General features: G+C 43.4%; 2 protein-coding genes across 2 annotated transcripts in view; both read left to right on the top strand.

The window, feature by feature from the left end:
- Positions 1 to 9586, top strand: part of LOC121572574 (zinc finger protein 385D-like) — a 69771-nt gene extending 60185 nt beyond the window's left edge. The window contains exons 3-5 of the mRNA XM_041884619.2: positions 6331 to 6441; positions 8412 to 8577; positions 9576 to 9586. Coding sequence (XP_041740553.2) covers positions 6331 to 6441; positions 8412 to 8577; positions 9576 to 9586 — 288 coding nt within the window. The remainder of the gene's footprint in view (positions 1 to 6330; positions 6442 to 8411; positions 8578 to 9575) is intronic.
- Positions 8309 to 19226, top strand: LOC121572955 (zinc finger protein 385D-like). The gene is made up of 5 exons (XM_041884992.2): positions 8309 to 8577; positions 17193 to 17450; positions 17888 to 18069; positions 18333 to 18437; positions 18674 to 19226. Exons 2-5 carry the CDS (start codon positions 17270 to 17272, stop codon positions 18917 to 18919), a joined length of 714 nt encoding a protein of 237 aa, XP_041740926.2. The 5' UTR covers positions 8309 to 8577; positions 17193 to 17269; the 3' UTR covers positions 18920 to 19226.
- The last annotated feature ends 128 nt before the right edge of the window (positions 19227 to 19354 follow it).

Here is a 19354-nt window from a genome sequence, read left to right as displayed (position 1 = left end):
CTCTCTCTCTCTCTCTCTCTCCCCATCCATCACACCCTCTTACCTTTTCTCCTCCCTCCCTTCCTCCCTGTCTGTCTGTCTGTCTGTCTGTCTGTCTGTCTGTCTGTATGGTGGTGTTGATATGGTGATTGCAGTTGGTAGGTTTTGCCAGAATGTTAATGAGACCTGGCTAGGGTAATGGGAATCCGCCCCCTCTCTCAAAAACAGCACGGGTGATTTGAACCTGTGGGTACAGTTGAACTGAACTTTGGCTGTGCCTATGTGTGTGTGTGTGTGTGTGTTTGTGTGTGTGCGTGCGTTACTGTGTTTTCTGTTACAGTTAGAATTTACCCAGGAGTCTGTAAGCACACACACCTTCTTTTTGTTTGTCATGGTTACAGGAATGTGTATGTTGTGTGCCAAGCACCATGTCTAATGGGGAGGGATTGATGGGTTGTTTGGGGTGTTGTGTCGCGTTTCATTTGGGAACGGGAGAGACGGGTGTCGTTGTATCCTAAGTGGCCTCTTAGTGAGTTGAAAAAGTTACAAATACTCAATCATTTCTGGTTCACATTAAATAGCAATGTAATAACGGTCAAGAGATGTAATAACAGTCAAGAGATGTAATAACAGTCAAGAGTTGTAATAACAGTCAAGAGATGTAATAACAGTCAAGAACAATCACTGTACAGTTGAACAGTTAACCTTCTGAATGTACTCAGATTGAACTGGAGCTATACTCTGTCCAGATTCCCATAGTCGTACACACAGACATAACTCATGCTAATGACTGTAATGACCATGATCATCTCTAACTCATAACTCTGTCTGTCACCTCCCTCAGAAAGGGACCAGGAAGTGTGAGCTCCAGTACAGCAGTATTTACACTATGTATGATGTGTTTCCGTCTACTGACACATAGACCATAACTCTCTCTCCTACAGAACAATAAATAGACAAAGACAGATTATATGAGGGATGGATAGAACAGCAGCCTCTGGTAAAACAAGGGGTGGCGGTCTATGTATATTTGTAAACAACAGCTGGTGCACGATATGATTATAGTCATTTAGCAGACGCTCTTATCCAGAGCGATTTACAGTTTTAGTGAGTGCATACATTTTCATACTGGCCCCCCGTGGGAATCGAACCCACAACCCTGGCATTGCAAACGCCATGCTCTACCAACTGAGCTACACGGGGCCAGTATGATATCTAAGGAAGTCTCTAGGTTTTGCTCGCCTGAGGTAGAGCTCCTGAGTGACGCAGTGGTCTAAGGCACTGCTTTGCAGTGCTAACTGTGCCACTAGAGATCCTGGTTCGAATCCAGGCTCTGTCGCAGCCGGCCGCGACCGGGAGACTCATGGGCGGCGCACAATTGGCCCAGCGTCGTCCAGGGTAGGGGAGTGAATGGCCGGCAGGGATGTAGCTCAGTTGATAGAGCATGGCGTTTGCAACGCCAGGGTTGTGGGTTTGATTCCCACGGGGGGCCAGTATATAAAAAAAGATATATATATATATGTATTCACTAACTGTAAGTCACTCTGGATAAGAGCGTCTGCTAAATGACTTAAATGTAAAAATGTAGAGTATCTCATGATAAGCTGTAGACCACACTATCTACCAAGAGATTTTTCATCTATTTACCACCACAAACCGATGCTGGCACTAAAACCGCACTCAATGAACTGTATATGGCCATAAGCAAACAGGAAAATGCTCATCCAGAGGCGGCGCTCCTAGTGGCCGGGGACATTAATGCAGGGAAACTTAAATCTGTTTTACCTCATTTCTACCAGCATGTTAAATGTGCAACAAGAGGGAAAAAAACTCTAGACCACCTTTACTCCACACACAGAGACGCGTACAAAGCTCTCCCTCGCTCTCCATTTGGAAAATCTGACCATAATTCTATCCTCCTGATTCCTACTTACAAGCAAAAACTAAAGCAGGAAGCACCAGTGACTCCGTAAATAACAAAGTGGTAAGATGAAGCAGATGCTAAGCTACAGGACTGTTTTGCTAGCACAGACTGGAATATGTTCCGGGATTCTTCCGATGGCATTGAGGAGTACACCACATCAGTCACTGGCTTCATCAATAAGTGCATCGATGACGTCGTCCCCTCAGTGACTGTACATACATACCCCAACCAGAAGCCATGGATTACAAGCAATATCCGCACTGAGCTAAAGGGTAGAGCTGGCGCTTTCAAGGAGCGGGACTCTAACCCGGAAGCTTATAAGAAATCCCGCTATGCCCTCCGACGAAATATCAAACAGGCAAAGAGTCAATACTGGACTAAGATTGAATCGTACTACACCGGCTCTGACGCTAGTCTGATGTGGCAGGGCTTGCAAACTATTACAGACTACAAAGGGCAGCACAGCCGCGAGCTGCCCAGTGACATGAGTGTACCAGACAAGCTAAATTACTTCTATGCTCGCTTCGAGGCAAGTAACACTAAAACATGCATGAGAGCATCAGCTGTTCCGGATGAATGTGTGATCACACTCTCCATAGCCGGTGTGAGTAAGACCTTTAAACAGGTCAACATTCACAAGGCCGCAGGGCCAGACGGATTACCAGGAGGTGTACTCCGAGCATGCGCTGACCAACTGGCAAGTGTCTTCACTGACATTTTCAACCTCTCCCTGTCTGAGTCTTTAATACGAACATGTTTCAAGTAGACCACCATAGTCCCTGTGCCCAAGAACACTTAGTCCGAATTAATCAATGATAACTCGTTAATTTTGGCGTTTTTGCCGAGGAGATCTTAGTTGGTCACCCTGCACCTTGTTATCAGCAACAAAAGCATTATTTTGAGTGTCTGGGAGCGTCTGGTCAACAGTAGTACACAAAAGTAGTGCATTTTGGGACACAGCATCTGGCTACTCAGCCTGTCTAGTCAAGGGAGCATTGAATATATAATAATATAATAATAATATATGCAATTTAGCAGACGCTTTTATCCAAAGCGACTTAGTCACGTGTGGATACATTTTACATACAGGTGGTCCCTGGAATCGAGCCTCCTATCCTGGCATTGCAAGCACAATTCTCTACCAACTGAGCTACAGAGGACCATTTCAGGTCTTCTTGCTCAACATTGACCTGTTGCTTAACCCTAGTCTTAACCCTATCCATACCACATTTTCCCTCTGGTTTGGTTTGGGAAGGGAGGCCTGCATTGGTCACCATCTGTTATAAGTAAAGGAAGGACCATTACTCTAAGCCTGTTTAAGTCTGAGATAGGGCTGTTACGGTGACCGTATTACCGCCACACCGGTGGTCACAAGTCATGACGGCAGTCAAATAATTAGGCTTCTCCAAGCTCTGATGCTGCTGATGGTCATTAGTAGCCTAACAAACTTGCTAACTGCCTGGTACTCAGCACTCTATTGTCCCTCTAATCACTCTGACATCAATGCAAATGTCATTGAAAATCTAATCAAAAACTTCATAAGAGCCCATGAGCTCATGTTGAGCAATATTTCTATAGGCTATGCAATTGCATGAGAAAACAGAGTTTTTATGGCCTCTATTAAAAAGAGGAGGATCCCATCAGCTTTCAATAGGCTAGGCCTACTATATTTATTTCTCAACTTTCCTAATATTAAGCACATTGCTTCTCTTTACAACAGTAGTATATCCTACCTGGCTGGCATGAAAATGAACCACAGGAAAAGTATCCTCCATTCGCTATTTAAGTGCATAGATGACATGTATTTATTTTTCCCTGCCCCTGTTTCGAGACAGGTGCATGATAACGGTTCATTCTAAATCAAAACAAATGTCACACATATATATTATTTAGTATTTGTAAAGACAAGATTAAATCAAGAATAGTCTGATGGGTGACAATATTAGCTTATCACTTGTGAATGATATATTATCACTTGTGAATGATGCCCAGCTTGTGTGCAGTAAGGCCAGAAACAGCACATGCCTCATGTAGCCTAGCCCATAGGCCTATATTATTATTATTTTTATCATTTAGCAGACGCTCTTATCCAGAGCGACTTACAGGAGCAATTAGGGTTAAGTGCCTTGCTCAAGGGCACATCGACAGATTTTTCACTTAGTCGGCTCGGGGATTAGAACCAGCGACCTTTCGGTTACTGGCACTACGCTCTTAACCACTAAGCTACCTGCCGCCCATATATGTTTTGATAAGGTTTGTATCACAACTAAAGAGTGCAAATAACTTCTTAAAATTAAGCACATTAATCCGCTTTACAACAGGTGTAGAGCCTAACACACGCAGAACTTGAGTTTCAAGTTTGGGGAAGATAATTTTCACCATAAAAATGCACCTTTATAATAAAAGCATTACGTGCATAATCGCATTTGCGGTTGTTACGCCCCTGAAAAAGGGGAGAAATAATCACGAGAGTGATGCAGTTATGTTTCCTCACTGAAAACTGTAGTATAATGAGGGAAAAGACCGCGATTTCCCCGGGAAGTTGGGTGGAGACCAGAGCAATCGATCTCAGGCTCATAGATTAAGAGCATTTAGTAGATCACAGATTAACACTTTTACCCTTAAATTAGGCACCACAAAATAAAGTAGTCAATATAACGTTTACACATTCCTCTTACAATTTTTACCCTTTGTACACTTGACGGATTTGAACCTTTTAACACAATTATGAATTTTCTCTATGAACTAGTACTGAATGCATGATCTTTTTAACCTTAGATATTTTAAGATCCTTACATACCATGAACTTACTAATACTTTTTAGTGTATAACAGGCTATGAATATGTCCTTTAACCTGTCACACGGTCACTTTTGAGAATGGTGTTTTCCCGCTAATTGATTGCATTTTGGAACATTTGTGCTTATAGCCTACTACCATGTGCACATTGCTGCGGTTATAATGTGAAGAAATAGCCTAATAGTTTATCAACATTTTAAGCTAAATGTTCTGATCTGTTGCATCAGCCTCATTGCTTTTATAAGGTTTTTTAATGCTAGTGGTTGTATTAATTTGGGATCTATCGCATCCCACAAATGTCCCAGACTTTGTTTGGAATATTTATTTCTCACAGAATACAATAGTTCAACTTTTACACCATGCGGGAAAGTAGATTGACATGGGCTAGTGCTTTTGCTGTTCGTTAGGCTTACTCATCTTGTTGGCTGACAAACAGTAAATGTGGACAATTCTTCCAACATCTTCAGTATGCGCATCGGAATTCGATTAGGACGTGCACAATTGCATCCCCGCTGTGTGTATCTTCACTTGTAGCCTGTGAGAAGGGCCCGATCACATGATGGGCATTGGTTAATAAGAACTGAGATATCTGAGAGAGCCATGTGCGTGAGAGGTGCTTCGGAGCACGCAGCCGGGACAAGGGATTTATAATTATTATATTCAGCCCAAGGGCACAACGGCCACTGGCCTCAAAAGGCATGGATTTTTTTAGGGGGCATTACGGCCACACAAATGGGATGCCACCGGGAAATTTGAGGCATTATCAAGTGCTGGTGAAATTGTGAATGAGAGACTGATAAAGTGTGTGCAGCCTGCACAAAAAACAAAGCAGTGCTCATGCCTTTCCTGCAACTTTTTTCAAATCATCATTAGAGTCGCATCATGCTGCCTTAGAATGTATTAAAAATCAAAACATATAGCCCAACGTTTGTATCACAACTTAAGTTGCATAAAAAACTCTAAATTATGCATATAGGAGGACCTGTTACTTTGTTAACCCCTCAACACAGAATAGCCGCGTGCGCACTCCCTCAAATCGTTTGGAGAAAATATAATTTCTATTTTATTCAGCTTTGTTCAATTGTATTCTTCATACTATAAAATAATATAAAATAATGCCGCGGAATTCTAAGCAAATCTTGTCTGCTAAATGAACTAATGTAGCCCACATCCATATGGCATAGCCAGATCAGGACCTAACATAAGGACAACTCAGAGTATGCTATTCTGTTCTTCTGAAATAGACTACATTTTCTTCATATCATGTTTCTTTAGACCTGTCTAAAATAAATAATGGATTTATTGTGATGGTGTAGGCTATATTAAATTAATGTATTATACTTTTTTAAATGTAGATGTTCTAATGGTCTGCATCAGTGGCTTGTAGGCTATGCATGGAAGCCAGGATATGTGCCAAATGTGTTTATGTTAATTTCCGTAAATTACCGTGAGACTGGCTGTTATTTGCTTGACAATCACCAGCTGACAAAATGTCATGACCGCCACAGCCCTAGTCCGAGAGCATTTGAGGTACTCTTTAACATTGACCTCTTGCTCAACCCTCGCTCCTAAGCCTCTGCCCTAGCCATACCACGGTAATTCACCACCTTTTCACTCTTGTTGTTGCAGATTAACCGCGTTCACAAAACCCAGATTGGTCCAGGATTTGGACTAAACACGCCTCTTATGAGGAAACCCAGCTCATCGTGTGCCGTGTGCCGACTGAGGTTCAACTCAGAGGTAGGCAGAGTTTGACCTCATACAGGTCAGTACCAGGGATGCTGCAGAGTTTGACCTCATGCAGGGCAGTACCAGGGATGCTGCAGAGTTTAACCTTAACCAGTAGATATACAGCGCATTCAGAAAGTATTCAGACCCCTTTACTTTTTCCACATGTTGTTACATTACAGCCTTATTCTAAAATAGCTTAAATAGTTTTTATTCCTCATCAATCTACACACAAAACCCCATAATGACAAAGTAAAAGCAAAAGGACATTCAGAGTCTTGTCCCGAAGCCACTCCTGCGTTATCTTGGCTGTGTGCTTAGGGTCGTTGTCCTGTTGGAAGGTGAACCTTCGCCTCAGTCTGAGGTCTTGAGCAGGTTTTCATCAAGGATCTCTCTGTACTTTGCTCCACTCATCTTTGCCTCGATCTTGACTAGTCTCCCAGTCCCTGCTGCTGAAAAACATCCCCACAGCATGATGCTGCCACCATCATGCTTCACCGTAGGGATGGTGCCAGGTTTCCTCCAGACGTGACGCTTGGCGTTCAGGCCGGAGAGTCAATCCTGGTTTCATCAGACCAGAGAATCTTATTTCTCATGGTCTGAGAGTGTTTAGGTACCTTTTGGCAAACTCCAAGCGGGCTGTCATGTGCCTTTTACTGAGGAGTGACTTCCGTCTGGCCACTCTTACATAAAGGCCTGATTGGTGGAGTGCTGTAGAGATGGTTATCCTTCTGGAAGGTTCTCCCATCTCCACAGGGGAACTCTAGAGCTCTGTCAGAGTGACCATCGGGTTCTTGGCCACCTCCCTGACCAAGGCCCTTCTCCACCGATTGCTCAGTTTGGCAGGGCGGCCAGCTCTAGGAAGAGTCTTGGTGGTTCCAAACTTCTCCCATTTAAGAATGACAGAGGCCACTGTCTTGTCTAGGAGCTCTACGGACAATTCCTTCGACCTCATGGCTTGGTTTTTGCTCTGACATGCACTGTCAACTGTGGGACCTTATATAGACAGGTGTGAGCTTTTCCAAATCATGTCCAATCAATTGAATTTACCACAGGTGGACTCCAATCAAGTTGTAGAAACATCTCAAGGATGATCAATGGAAACAGGATGCACCTGAGCTCAATTTCGAGTCTCATAGCAAAGGGTCTGAATACATTTTACATTTACATTTTAGTCATTTAGCAGACGCTCTTATCCAGAGCGACTTACAGGAGCAATTAGGGTTAAGTGCCTTGCTCAAGGGCACATCGACAGATTTTTCACCTAGTCGACTCGGGGATTAGAACCAGCGACCTTTCGATTACTGGCACAACGCTCTTAACCACTAAGTTACCTGCCGCACCGCACAGACCTATGTGTGTAATACCTATGTAAATAAGGTATTTATGTTTGTTTTTTATATAAATGTACAAACATTTCTAAAACCTGTTTTCACTTTGGGGTATTGTGTGTAGATCGCTGAAAGAAATGCATATTTAATCCATTTTAGAATAAGGCTGTAATGTAACAAAATGTGGAAAGTCAAGCTGTCTGAATACTTTCCGAAGGCACTCTATATAGTAAGTGTTGTGTAGTGTTAACCAGTAGATATATACTAAGTGCTGAGTGGATGTAAACCGTGGGAGAGATTTGCGGATGGCACAGGTTTGATATTGGATTAAATGTATGAGATGAAAATCTCTTAGAGAGTTTATAAATCGCTCTGGATAAGAGCATCTGCTAACTGATGAAACTGTACTAATGTTAGATCGCTGGCTTGACCCTGTGGCTATATGACTTGATGACTTGAGTACATACTACTGCATGGTCATTGGAGTTGTTGTCTCTTGTGTGACTCAGTGGTTCTGGTTCTATTGTCTCTCTCTGTGTAGATCCAGGCCTCATCCCATTACAGTGGTTCTGGTTCCATTGTCTCTCTCTGTGTAGAGCCAGGCCTCATCCCATTACAGTGGTTCTGGTTCTATTGTCTCTCTCTGTGTAGAGCCAGGCCTCATCCCATTACAATGGTACCAAACACTTTAAGAGGCTCAAAGCCTTCGACCCACCGGACTGCAAGACCAGAGCCCTTGACACAGTCACCAAGGAAACCACAACCAAGAGCGCATCACCCTGCCCTGTGCCGCCCAGCTCAGACCCCAGTTCAACAGGTTAGTGTGTGTGTGTGTCAATTACTGTATATATGAATGCACAAAGCCATCGATCACATGACACCATTCATTCCTATGTGAAGACTCAATAGCACATTAAAGCCAAATGAAGTCGGTTAAGATGGCATCTCATGGAGACATAACATGCACAGTTTGAGCTACTCCAGGAAGTGACATTGCAGGCTAGCTCAGTGCTGCCCCCTCTCATTGAGTAATCAAGTTGAAGGCCGGCCGAGGTACTGCAGGCTGCCATTACATTTACATTTACATTTTAGTCATTTAGCAGACGCTCTTATCCAGAGCGACTTACAGTTAGTGAATAAAAAATGTTTTATACTGGCCCCCCGTGGGAATCAAACCCACAACCCTGGCGTTGCAAACGCCATGCTCTATCAACTGAGCTACAGCCCTGCTGGCCATTCCCTCCCCTACCCTGGACGACGCTGGGCCAATTGTGCGCCGCCCATGAGTCTCCCGGTCGCGGCCGGCTGCGACAGAGCCTGGATTCGAACCAGGATCTCTAGTGGCACAGTTAGCACTGCGATGCAGTGCCTTAGACCACTGCGCCACTCACCCATTAGCAACTAAACTTCTTCTGTGTGCGATTTTAAAATAATCGGTTCAAGGACATACATTTGGTGTATTAGAAGCAATAATTGGCACCATGATTGTCTTATTATACACTTTTTACACAAAGATTGCCATTTTCCATTCACTATAATGGGGGATCCTTTTTTCTGGTAACAATGCATGCAGTACCATGGTCGGCCTTGAACTTCCGTGGCTTCAATGAGAGGGGGCAGTCGTTCTCCCCTTGTGTGTACGTGCGTACGTGCGTGTGTGCATGTGTGCGTGCGTGTGTGCATGTGTGCATGTGCATGTGTTTGTGTGTGTTTGTGCATGCATGCGTGAGTGCATGTGCTTGGGTGTGTGCGTGTGTTTGCGTTGTTTGTTAATGTATGCAGATCTGTGAGTATGTATGTGTCTTCATATCACAGGAGGTTGGTAGCACCTTAATTGGGGTGGATGGGCTTGTGGTAATGGCTGGAGCGGAATCAGTGGAATGGTATCAAATACATCAAACACATGGTTTCCAGGTGTTTGATGCCATTCCCTTTGCTCCGTTCCAGCAATTATTATGAGCCGTCCTCCCCTCAGCAGCCGCCACTGGTGTATATGCATAGGTGTTTTAATATTTGTTGGTGTGCATGAGTGTTTTAGAGAGTGGGAGACAATTTGTTTGATAATAATGCCATTTAGTGAGAGACCATTTTGATTTCATGCGATAGCGACAGAGTGAGAGACCATTTTGATTTCATGCGATAGAGTGAGAAACCATTTTGATTTCATGCGATAGAGTGAGAGACCATTTTGATTTCATGCAATAGCGATAGAGTGAGAGACCATTTTGATTTCATGCGATAGAGTGAGAGACCATTTTGATTTCATGCGATAGCGACAGAGTGAGAGACCATTTTGATTTCATGCGATAGCGACAGAGTGAGAGACCATTTTGATTTCATGCGATAGAGTGAGAGACCATTTTGATTTCATGCGATAGCGATAGAGTGAGAGACCATTTTGATTTCATGCGATAGCGACAGAGTGAGAGACCATTTTCATTTAATGCGATAGCACAGAGTGAGAGGCCATTTTGATTTCATGCGATAGCGAAAGAGTGAGAGACCATTTTGAGTTCATGCGATAGCGACAGAGTGAGTTTTTCTGTGTGTGGAAGAAACAGGGGAGCTTTGTGATGATGACTTTGTCAAACAGCCTTATCTTCATTTTAGAGAGACAGTCAATGAAAACAAACAAACAAACCCTTACAGGCCTAATCACCATTACCAAGGCATGATTCCCAAATTCCCTACTCCCGGTCCGTCTCACTGCAGATAATGGAACATAATCATCTCAATCCAAAGCCTCTAATTGAAGCAGATTCCCATAGGGGTAAATCCATTTGAATTAAGCCCATGGAAGAAGTGGTCAAAAGTGACTTTTTGGACCTGAATGCCAAAACAGGTGCTCAAAGTTGACCCATTTTGCATTCCCCACCATACAATGAGACATCACTGGAAAAGATAAACAGTTGAGTTTAATATCATTTGAAAGCTTACAAACGATTAAAACATTTCTTGAAAAAAAAAGGTTTTACCTTTAACGTCAATGATCTAAAAACTCTGAATTTTCATATTCGCATATGTTGTAACATAGAACCTATTTTAGGTTGAGACACAACATGGTCTTGAATACAGGGTGGGTGTCATTTCAATCATAGAAATAGAATTCATAGAATGGACCTATCCCTTCAGACCATTGCAATTTAGCTGGTACACCATTGAAATTGAATTGACATTTTAACTTTATCTTTAGAAGCCTTTTCAAAACTCAAATACACTACAAGTTTGCATTTCCTGCTGTACAGGAAGATTCTCAGCAACAAAAGAGTGATCAGATTAAGATCCTACATCTGTAAATCTCCTATGGAGGATTGACAGTATAATTTAAAACAACAGATCTTCCCATTCAACTCAACATTCTCTGATGTGTGGACGTCCAACCAGCTTTGTGGTACCATTTGAAAGTAGAAATTTCAATTTGATTGTCATGTTAGTACATTTAACAGCCCAAACAGGACACCCACACTGTATTCAAGAGCATGTTGTCTCAACCGATGGCAGGCACAACACAAACACCTCAGATGATGTAAAATAGGGTCTAAACTACAACATATGCGATTCTGAACAAAATCGGACATGTTTTTAGATAATTGACGAATGACATAACCAGTGGCGGCTGGCCGATAGAGGGCGCTAGGGCGCCGCCCCCTTAAATAAAATTATTTTTTTTTAAAAATAAAAAAATAAAAAAAATAATAATAATAATAAAAACATCAGTATGTCAATATTTGTGTGTTTGAAATATGGAATGCACACAGTAATATGTGTAAGATATGATAGAAAATCATATTTGCAACCTTTCCTCTGCCTGTCAAACGCCCGTCAGCTCTGGGCGATACAGAAAGTGCCCCGAGGAGGCGGGTCTACGTAGCAGTTAAGCCAATTGCTAATTTAAGATATGAATGTATGACATAAAATGTAGCTAATCAGCGATTTTAATTGAATCCAAGGAGGGCGATTATTTTATCGCCCCAAGCTCGCCCCTGATAAAATAAGGACCGGGCTCCAGTGGCGCCATTTTTACTAGACGACAATGGCGAACGCAAACGTTACTCCTCCAAGACCCAACCCTAACTCGGTGAAATCTCTCCTCCAAGATCCGTTTGAGAGGAGAACTTTGTCAGAGAAAGTTCGGGTGAAAGAGCTGGGCCCAGATCAACCTGACCTCTCAATCAGACAGCAGGCTAGCGAGAAAGGGAAGCAGTATATGCGCGGCTTCTCCCGTAGCTGGTACACCAGGAAGGCTTGGCTAGCTGGGTGCACTGATGCTAATGCTTTATTTTGCTTTCCGTGCTTGCTTTTTAAAACGACGGGGTCAGATTCAGCATGGACAGGTACCGGAGTGAGGGATATGAAGCACCTGTCAGAGAAGGTAAAGAAACATGAGAACACCAGGGCACACATGGACAACTCTGTAAAGCTAGCTGTATTAGGAAGGGTGAACATTGCTACGCAGCTGGATGACGGCCACAGGATTGCGGTGAGGAAACACAATGAGGAGGTGGATAAAAACAGGCACATTCTATCCAAAATTATCGATTGTGTGAAGTTCTGTGGGGCTTTTGAGTTGGCCTTGCGTGGGCACGAGGAGACTGACTCCTCGGACAACCCCGGCATTTTCCGGGGCTTAGTGGATTTTGTTGCCTCCCTCGACAGTGTGCTGGAGGAGCACCTGAAGACAGCTACCGTTACACAACACTGTGTACGAGTACAGGGATGACCTCTAACGTGTTTCCAGACCATCAGAGACTCTGGGAACTTTGATGCCCCGACTGTCAGAGAGGCGGGGGGCTTTGTGAGGATGCTCGAAGACGAGGCTTTCTGTTTTTTCCTGGCACTGTTCCACAAGATCATGCCAAATGTGGACATGCTTTTCAGCCAGCTGCAGAAGAGGAACATCGACCCTGTCTTCATTAAAGCACTTGTCCAGAGGTTCACAGAAAGCATGCTAACAATCAGGTAAATAACTATATTTACTATTGGCTGATAAAGATGCTGTTAGAAAGATGAATAGTTCACTTACAACAGTTTAAAAGCCTAAATGTGTCTGGTCATCAAAGTGAGTGATTATCATAGAGCCGTCACAATTATATTTGTTTTAGTATTTTAAAAGGAAAGAGAAGACATTTACATTACATTTTAGTCATTTAGCAGACGCTCTTATCCAGAGCGACTTACAGTTAAGAGTGCATACATTTTTTCATACTGGCCCCCGTGGGAAACGAACCCACAACCCTGGCGTTGCAAGCGCCATGCTCTACCAACTGAGCTACACGGGACCACATTAGTTTTGGCAAGATCTGAAAAAAGAAGTTGGTGGAGTGCAACCCTCAAACATTGAAGAATTACAGCAGTTTGCTGCTGAAGAATGGGCCAAATTGCCAGCAGAAAAGGTGCAGCAAGCTCATTGATGTCTACAATAAGCATATGTTGGCAGCTATCTTGGCCAAAAGCTGTGCAACCAAGTACTAGCTCCAGGGTGCCAATAATTTAGTCCATGACATTTGTCTATATTTTCTAAATTACAATTGTAAACTTAAGTTTACAGAAATATAATTAAAGGTGTGGGAGACCCATTTTTTTCCTCTCAAATTTCAACTGATTTTAGAAGAAATAGGGAATTATTTAAGAAAAGCCCAAGGGTGCCAATATATTTGGACACAACTGTATGCCTTCAGTCTAATTGGAATGTATGGCAGTAGAGTTGTTTGTATTTCTCCCTAACCAAAATGGCTGCCATTAGGATACCATTCAGGATTTTTTTTCACCTGTGTTACCACGACAATCACGCCAAATGAGCATTGCATTTGTGTGCTCCTTCAGTGTGAATGCGCAAATTTGATATGGGTCACATGTAAAACTGATACATAATTGATACAGATTTACGGTATGTTGCCTATATATTACTATATACCGGTATTGATGCACAGACCAGTTTGGGTTTTTACTTTACCTTCTATAACGGTATTTCAATGTTTGGTTTGTTAAATGTGGTAATGCCACTCCGCCATGTGTAACGTCCGTTTTTCTAGTTTACTCCGCAATTTGGGTCGTCTCTCTCCCTCTCTCACCAAGTACCACCCCGTCACTCAAGGAGCGCAGTTGTTGTTACTCGACCACGAGAACAAGTGTTTGTCCAAAAAGACACAATCAGACGTTGATAATAATGCAGGAAAGTACTACACAGTTTGTAATAATTATTCAGGTGTCCACCAGGTCAATTTCTAGAAGAGGCCTAGTTGTTATTGAAGATTAACTTTATTGCTAAGTGCACAGCAGAACAAAATTATGTTGCATCCCTCTCACAAATGTAATAGAAAAGGCTTTAAAACGTAATAACATCAGTTAATTATGTACATCACAGGTTAAAAGCAGTTACTAGACATAGTTTGTGTGTATATACACACTATCTGTCTGTCTGTCTGTCTGTCTATATATATATTGTGATGTCACGAGAGGCTGTGTCCTGGAGGGACGTTACATCCCCCTGAGGTGGCTGCAAACCCAGACAGCTATGGCTCCATCTGCTGGTATGGTCGGGAACTCCACCCCTCTATGGCCAATCTTCCCACGCAGCTGAAACAAATGAGGAGCTGATGAGCTGAAGGTTTGGGGGGGTGAAGAGACACAGTCTCCAAGCTGGGCTCTCTGGAGGACAAGAGTGCTGCACGTCCACTTCCATGAGGAATATAAGGATTTGGAGATACTTACCTTTGGGAAATACTCACTTTTGGATATATGCACCTGTGGAAATACGTGTGGGACATTTGGAAGGACGTTTTGCTGGGTTGACCACTAGCTGCAACGTGGAATACAGTAAGACTGGGGAAAAGTTATTTGAGCGAGGGAGAGTTATGATTTTGGATGTGGAAGAGACATCCCTGAACTGTTAACCCTTAAGAGCCACCAGAGAACAGAATTGTGTTATACTTTCGTTAGTTTCCCAAGACCTTTAATAAAATCCTTGTTTTGGTTGAACCTGGTCTCCTTGCACTACTTGAGCAATCCCGCTGAAAGCTGTGTAGCCTCTCGTGACGTCACAATATATATATATATATATATATATAAAAGTCACTGGTTGTGTGTTGAGGGGGAATTACAGTGAGCTAAGAAGTCTGATTGCAAGTTATCAAATTAAACTTTATTTTTTGGACCCAGGGCCTCAATTCCCTCTTTGTGTGGGGACAGCGCATCTGACGAGCAGCAACAGCCCATCAAGCGACGGAGGATGCTGGGACCAGGAGAACAACAGAGGTTGGCTATAGAGGTAAGTTGTGATGTAATTGTCAGTGTTTCCCCATAGAACTTTTTTCAGGCCTGGTAGTATGTAGCCAAAACCCTGAACAATCAGCACCTTGGTAATCATATACTTGAGTTGGACATAGGCATGTGTCAGTCAGGATCACTTGCATCAAAAATAGCTTAATTGCAAATTAAAGCTGATGATGTATCTTTTACAGGTATGTGATACCATTCTGAGTCATGCCAAAGAGAGGTTCTCCCTTCACCCAGCACCTCATCAGCGCAACACTATTGCACGGAGAGTTGTTCCCACAACACAGTGTGAAGTTCCCCGATACAGCGCTGAAACAACCGTGGAGGCGTACCCCATGTTGAACAAGGCCAAGCTCAAAACCGAACTGTCCCTCATCTATGAGAACAGTGAGTTCAAGGCTTGTAGTGGTGCAGTGCCCCTGTACCAGTTCTTCATGGAGAACAACCTTCAGAGCACTTTCACAGAGACTGCCAGCCTCCTCAAGATCCTCATCACCACACCCATGACAACTGCTGAGTCAGAAAGGTGCTTCTCTACACTGAAAAGGATCAAGACCTTCCTGAGAAACAGCATGACACAGGATCGCCTGAACGCTCTGGCCATGCTCTCCATGGAGAAGAAACTTGTCAGGGACATTCCTGACTTTAATCAAAGGGTCATTGAGAGGTTTGCCACTCAGAAGGACAGACGGGCAAAATTCCTGTACAAATAAGATGACAGACACACACACACAGAGCAGCTCTGGCCGCATGTTTCTTTGTATATAGTTGACCTTAGCATAAAAATCCAGTTATATATGGTACTCTAGAAAGTCTTAATAGTGTCTTTGCTAATATTACTGTATATATGTTGTTTTGTATCAATTAATTGTTGCAGTTCTGGAGCACATTAACAATTAGTCACATTTAGTATGATCATAAAATACTGTATGCTATTCTTCCAGTCAAAGGTTTGAGTTCATCCACTTGATATCCATTTCTATATTATACATCCTTTTATACAGTGTAAGATTTCCTATAAACTTTATAATAATTTCATGTTATTGTCCACTTTCCACTCTGTTCTGACAGCATGCCTGTTGCGTTGCCTGTTTACTACCAATGGTAAAAAGTTCACTTTAAATGCAAATGAAAGGCTTGGGTTTGTGTAATATGTTTTTGTGTAAGAATGCCTCAACTTTTAATATTGGCATTAAATAATTACTGAATGTTTCACTGAGCACTGCTGTCCTGCAGTTTGTGTTAAAATATATCGCGATGGTTACAGGAAAAAAAAAGTATGGCACAGCCCCACCGAGAATATTTTTCACCAGCCGCCACTGGACATAACTGCTATAAAAAACAAACATTTTATTCAATAAATTATAAAATAGTTTGACAACCCTGTTTGTAAAGTTTTTAATTATATCAATCTCAACCGTTTATCTTTTCCGGTGATGAAGACTTGGATGTCTCATGGTATGGTGGGGTATGCAAAAAAGGTCAACTTTGAGCACTTTTATCTCTTGAATGTTTTGGCATTCAGGTCCAAAAAGTCACTTTCTGAGCACGTCAACAATGGGCAAATACTGTATGTAAGGAAGGTTTTGTTCAAATCAAAAGGGTTGCTGTCAAAAAGTGATTGAATTCAAATGGATTTACCCATAGGAAATCTTTGATTATTGCCAAGATTATAGCTAATGAATCTCATAAACACTGTGGCTGGTGTGCTTTTATCTGTCTCAGTGAGTTATGGTAAGAGTTGAGAGACTTGGTATGCTTCCCAAATGGCACCCTTTTCCCTACATAGTGCACTACTTTTGACCAGAGCCCTATGGGAATAGGGTGCCGCTTGGGAAGCAGCCCCTGCAGTGGTAATCAGCATTAGAGACTCTGATAGAGGTTGATGTAGGAGAGAAGAAAGCATCAGGGTTAACTTATGTCTCCTCTCTCTCTCACCACCACTACCACACAAACACTCTCCCCACTAATTCCCCACTATCACACACACACACACACTCTCCCCGCTAATTCCCCACTATCATACACACAAACACTCTCCCCACTAATTCACCATTCACCACACTCAAATTCGGTTTCATTCTACGATGGCGGAAAATGAAGGGATAAACCATTATCACAATGCTCTATTCTATTCTATTCTATTATTCTGTGTAGATGTCACAGCCAGAGCTGTGTTGTCACCACCCTCTGCCTCCGGGGTGGTTCCATCGACCTGCAGCCCAGCTGTATCCATGGAAATACCCTCTGACCCCTCTCTGTCACCCTGTCCCATGGTGGAGAAGGAGAAGGAGATGGAGGGAGAGGTGGAGCAGGTTGTAGAGTCAGAGGAAGAGAAGGCTAAGAGACTGCTCTACTGTTCTCTCTGCAAGGTGGTGGTGAACTCTGCATCCCAGCTACAGGCTCACAACAGCGGTGAGAATGAAGCTTCACTGACCTGTGTGTGTGTGTGAGTGTACAGGTGTGTGTCATCATCATGTTGCAACAAGTCCGTCTTCTTAATCATTGCTCTCATCGGGTCAATACCACACCAATTGATCACTCACTCCCTATCCCCAAAGGGCCATTGCTGCCATCTTGACCTGACAGGTAAAGTGTATGTTAGGACAGGGCCTCTCTCTCTCTCTCTCTCTCTCTCTCTCTCTCTCTCTCTCTCTCTCTCTCTCTCTCTCTCTCTCTCTCTCTCTCGTTCTCTCTCTCTCTCTCTCTCTCTCTCTCTCTCTCTCTCATCCTCTCCATTTACACTGAGATGCACCTTTATGTAGTAACCACATGTCCCACTTTGTTAATACTGTACTTAGTTGGTGTCTCTGCTTCTAACCTTTGACCCATCTGACCTTTCACCCTGTCAGGCACGAAACACAAGACAATGCTGGAGGCCAGGAGCGGCGATGGAGCCATAAAGTCATTCCCCAGGTCAGGGGTCAAAGCCAAGCTGGCCCCTCCCACTGAGGTGTCGACTGGGCTCCAGAACAGAACTTTCCACTGTGAGATCTGCGATGTGCACGTCAACTCCGAGACACAACTCAAACAGGTTAGTTATTTACTGTTTTTAAAATGAAATCCGCCCATTTATGAATATGTATACATTTATAAGGCCAAGAACAAATCTGCGTTCCAGAGATGAGAGGAAAAATAGGGATTTCAATTAGGTTGAGTGTTTCCTTTCATTTTCTGTGGCCTGATGAGTCTATGAGCTAGACTGACCCATGTGGCTAAGACATCTCCTTCTCCCTCATCTCTCTCTCTCTCTCTCTCTCTCTCTCTCGCCCCCCCCCCCTCTCTCTATCTCCTCAGCACATCAGCAGTAGAAGGCATAAAGACCGTGCAGCAGGGAAGCCAGCTAAGCCCAAGTTTAGCCCGTATGGTCTGCCGCCTCAACGCAACCAGAATGTACAGACAGTGAGTATCACATTATTGTATTTTGGCAGTACTATACTGGAGGTTTTGTTGTGGACTGTTTGTGGTTTACATCTGGTATAATTGGATTGGAGTTGTTTTGCAAAGTGTTGTAGATTGTGGAACAGGTGTGATAGCGTTATGGTTGTGATCACGTTGTGATTTAATTGTAGACTGGTTGTGATCATGTTGTGATTTAATTGTAAAATGGTTTTGATCATGCTGTGTGTGGTTTCCAGGTTGGGATCATTCTGAGGAAGGAGCAGGACTTGGCGAAGCCTCTCGTCTCGTGCCTCTTACAGCGCCATCTCTCCCTCGCTGCTGCTGCTGCAGCAATGGCAACCCTGTCCCCGTTCCATTTGCACCCTGCCCCTACACATGGCGCCGCCCTCTTTCAAGCTCAGCCCCTCCCCCAGCCCCTATTACATCCTGCCCCAGGACCTCTCCGTACGGCACATACATCAGTTCTGTTCTCACCGTACTGACCCAGACCTGAACCAGACTTGGCCTATACCTAACCCAGACCCATGTCAGATGGACCAGAACCCAACAGAAACTGTGGGACCAGTGCAGACAAACAGCAGTCTGTAAAGTTGGAAACAGACCTGGGATCAGATTCAGAGTATGTCTCTCTACTGACCGTCTTGGACCAGGGTGTCTATGTTTTGTGCCATGCTTGAGCCAGTGTGTGTGTGTGTTTGCGTGCGTGAAGCTGTATGCGTGCGTGAAGCTGTGTGTGTGCGCACGTGCGTGCATTGTGTGTTTGTCATGAAATATGGGTATTGTTTTTCAATAAAGAATGTGTTGCTTACCTTGACGCTAATCCCTCTTTGGGTCCCGTTCAAGAATTTCTCAAAAACTGAAATGAATTAAGAGACGCAGATCCTTCATTTGGCTTCAAACGATGGGCCTTCATCAAT

This window comes from Coregonus clupeaformis, chromosome 8 (assembly GCF_020615455.1).
Source record: "Coregonus clupeaformis isolate EN_2021a chromosome 8, ASM2061545v1, whole genome shotgun sequence".
Taxonomy (NCBI): Eukaryota; Metazoa; Chordata; class Actinopteri; order Salmoniformes; family Salmonidae; genus Coregonus; species Coregonus clupeaformis.
This window is presented reverse-complemented; position numbering and strand designations above follow the sequence as displayed.

Coding starts and splice junctions, on each gene's coding strand:
- LOC121572955 (XM_041884992.2), top strand. CDS start 17,270: ATGGAAATACCCTCTGACCCCTCTCTGTCACCCTGTCCCATGGTGGAG. Junction 17,451..17,887: donor GCTACAGGCTCACAACAGCG/GTGAGAATGAAG, acceptor TCACCCTGTCAG/GCACGAAACACAAGACAATG. Junction 18,070..18,332: donor CCGAGACACAACTCAAACAG/GTTAGTTATTTA, acceptor CTATCTCCTCAG/CACATCAGCAGTAGAAGGCA.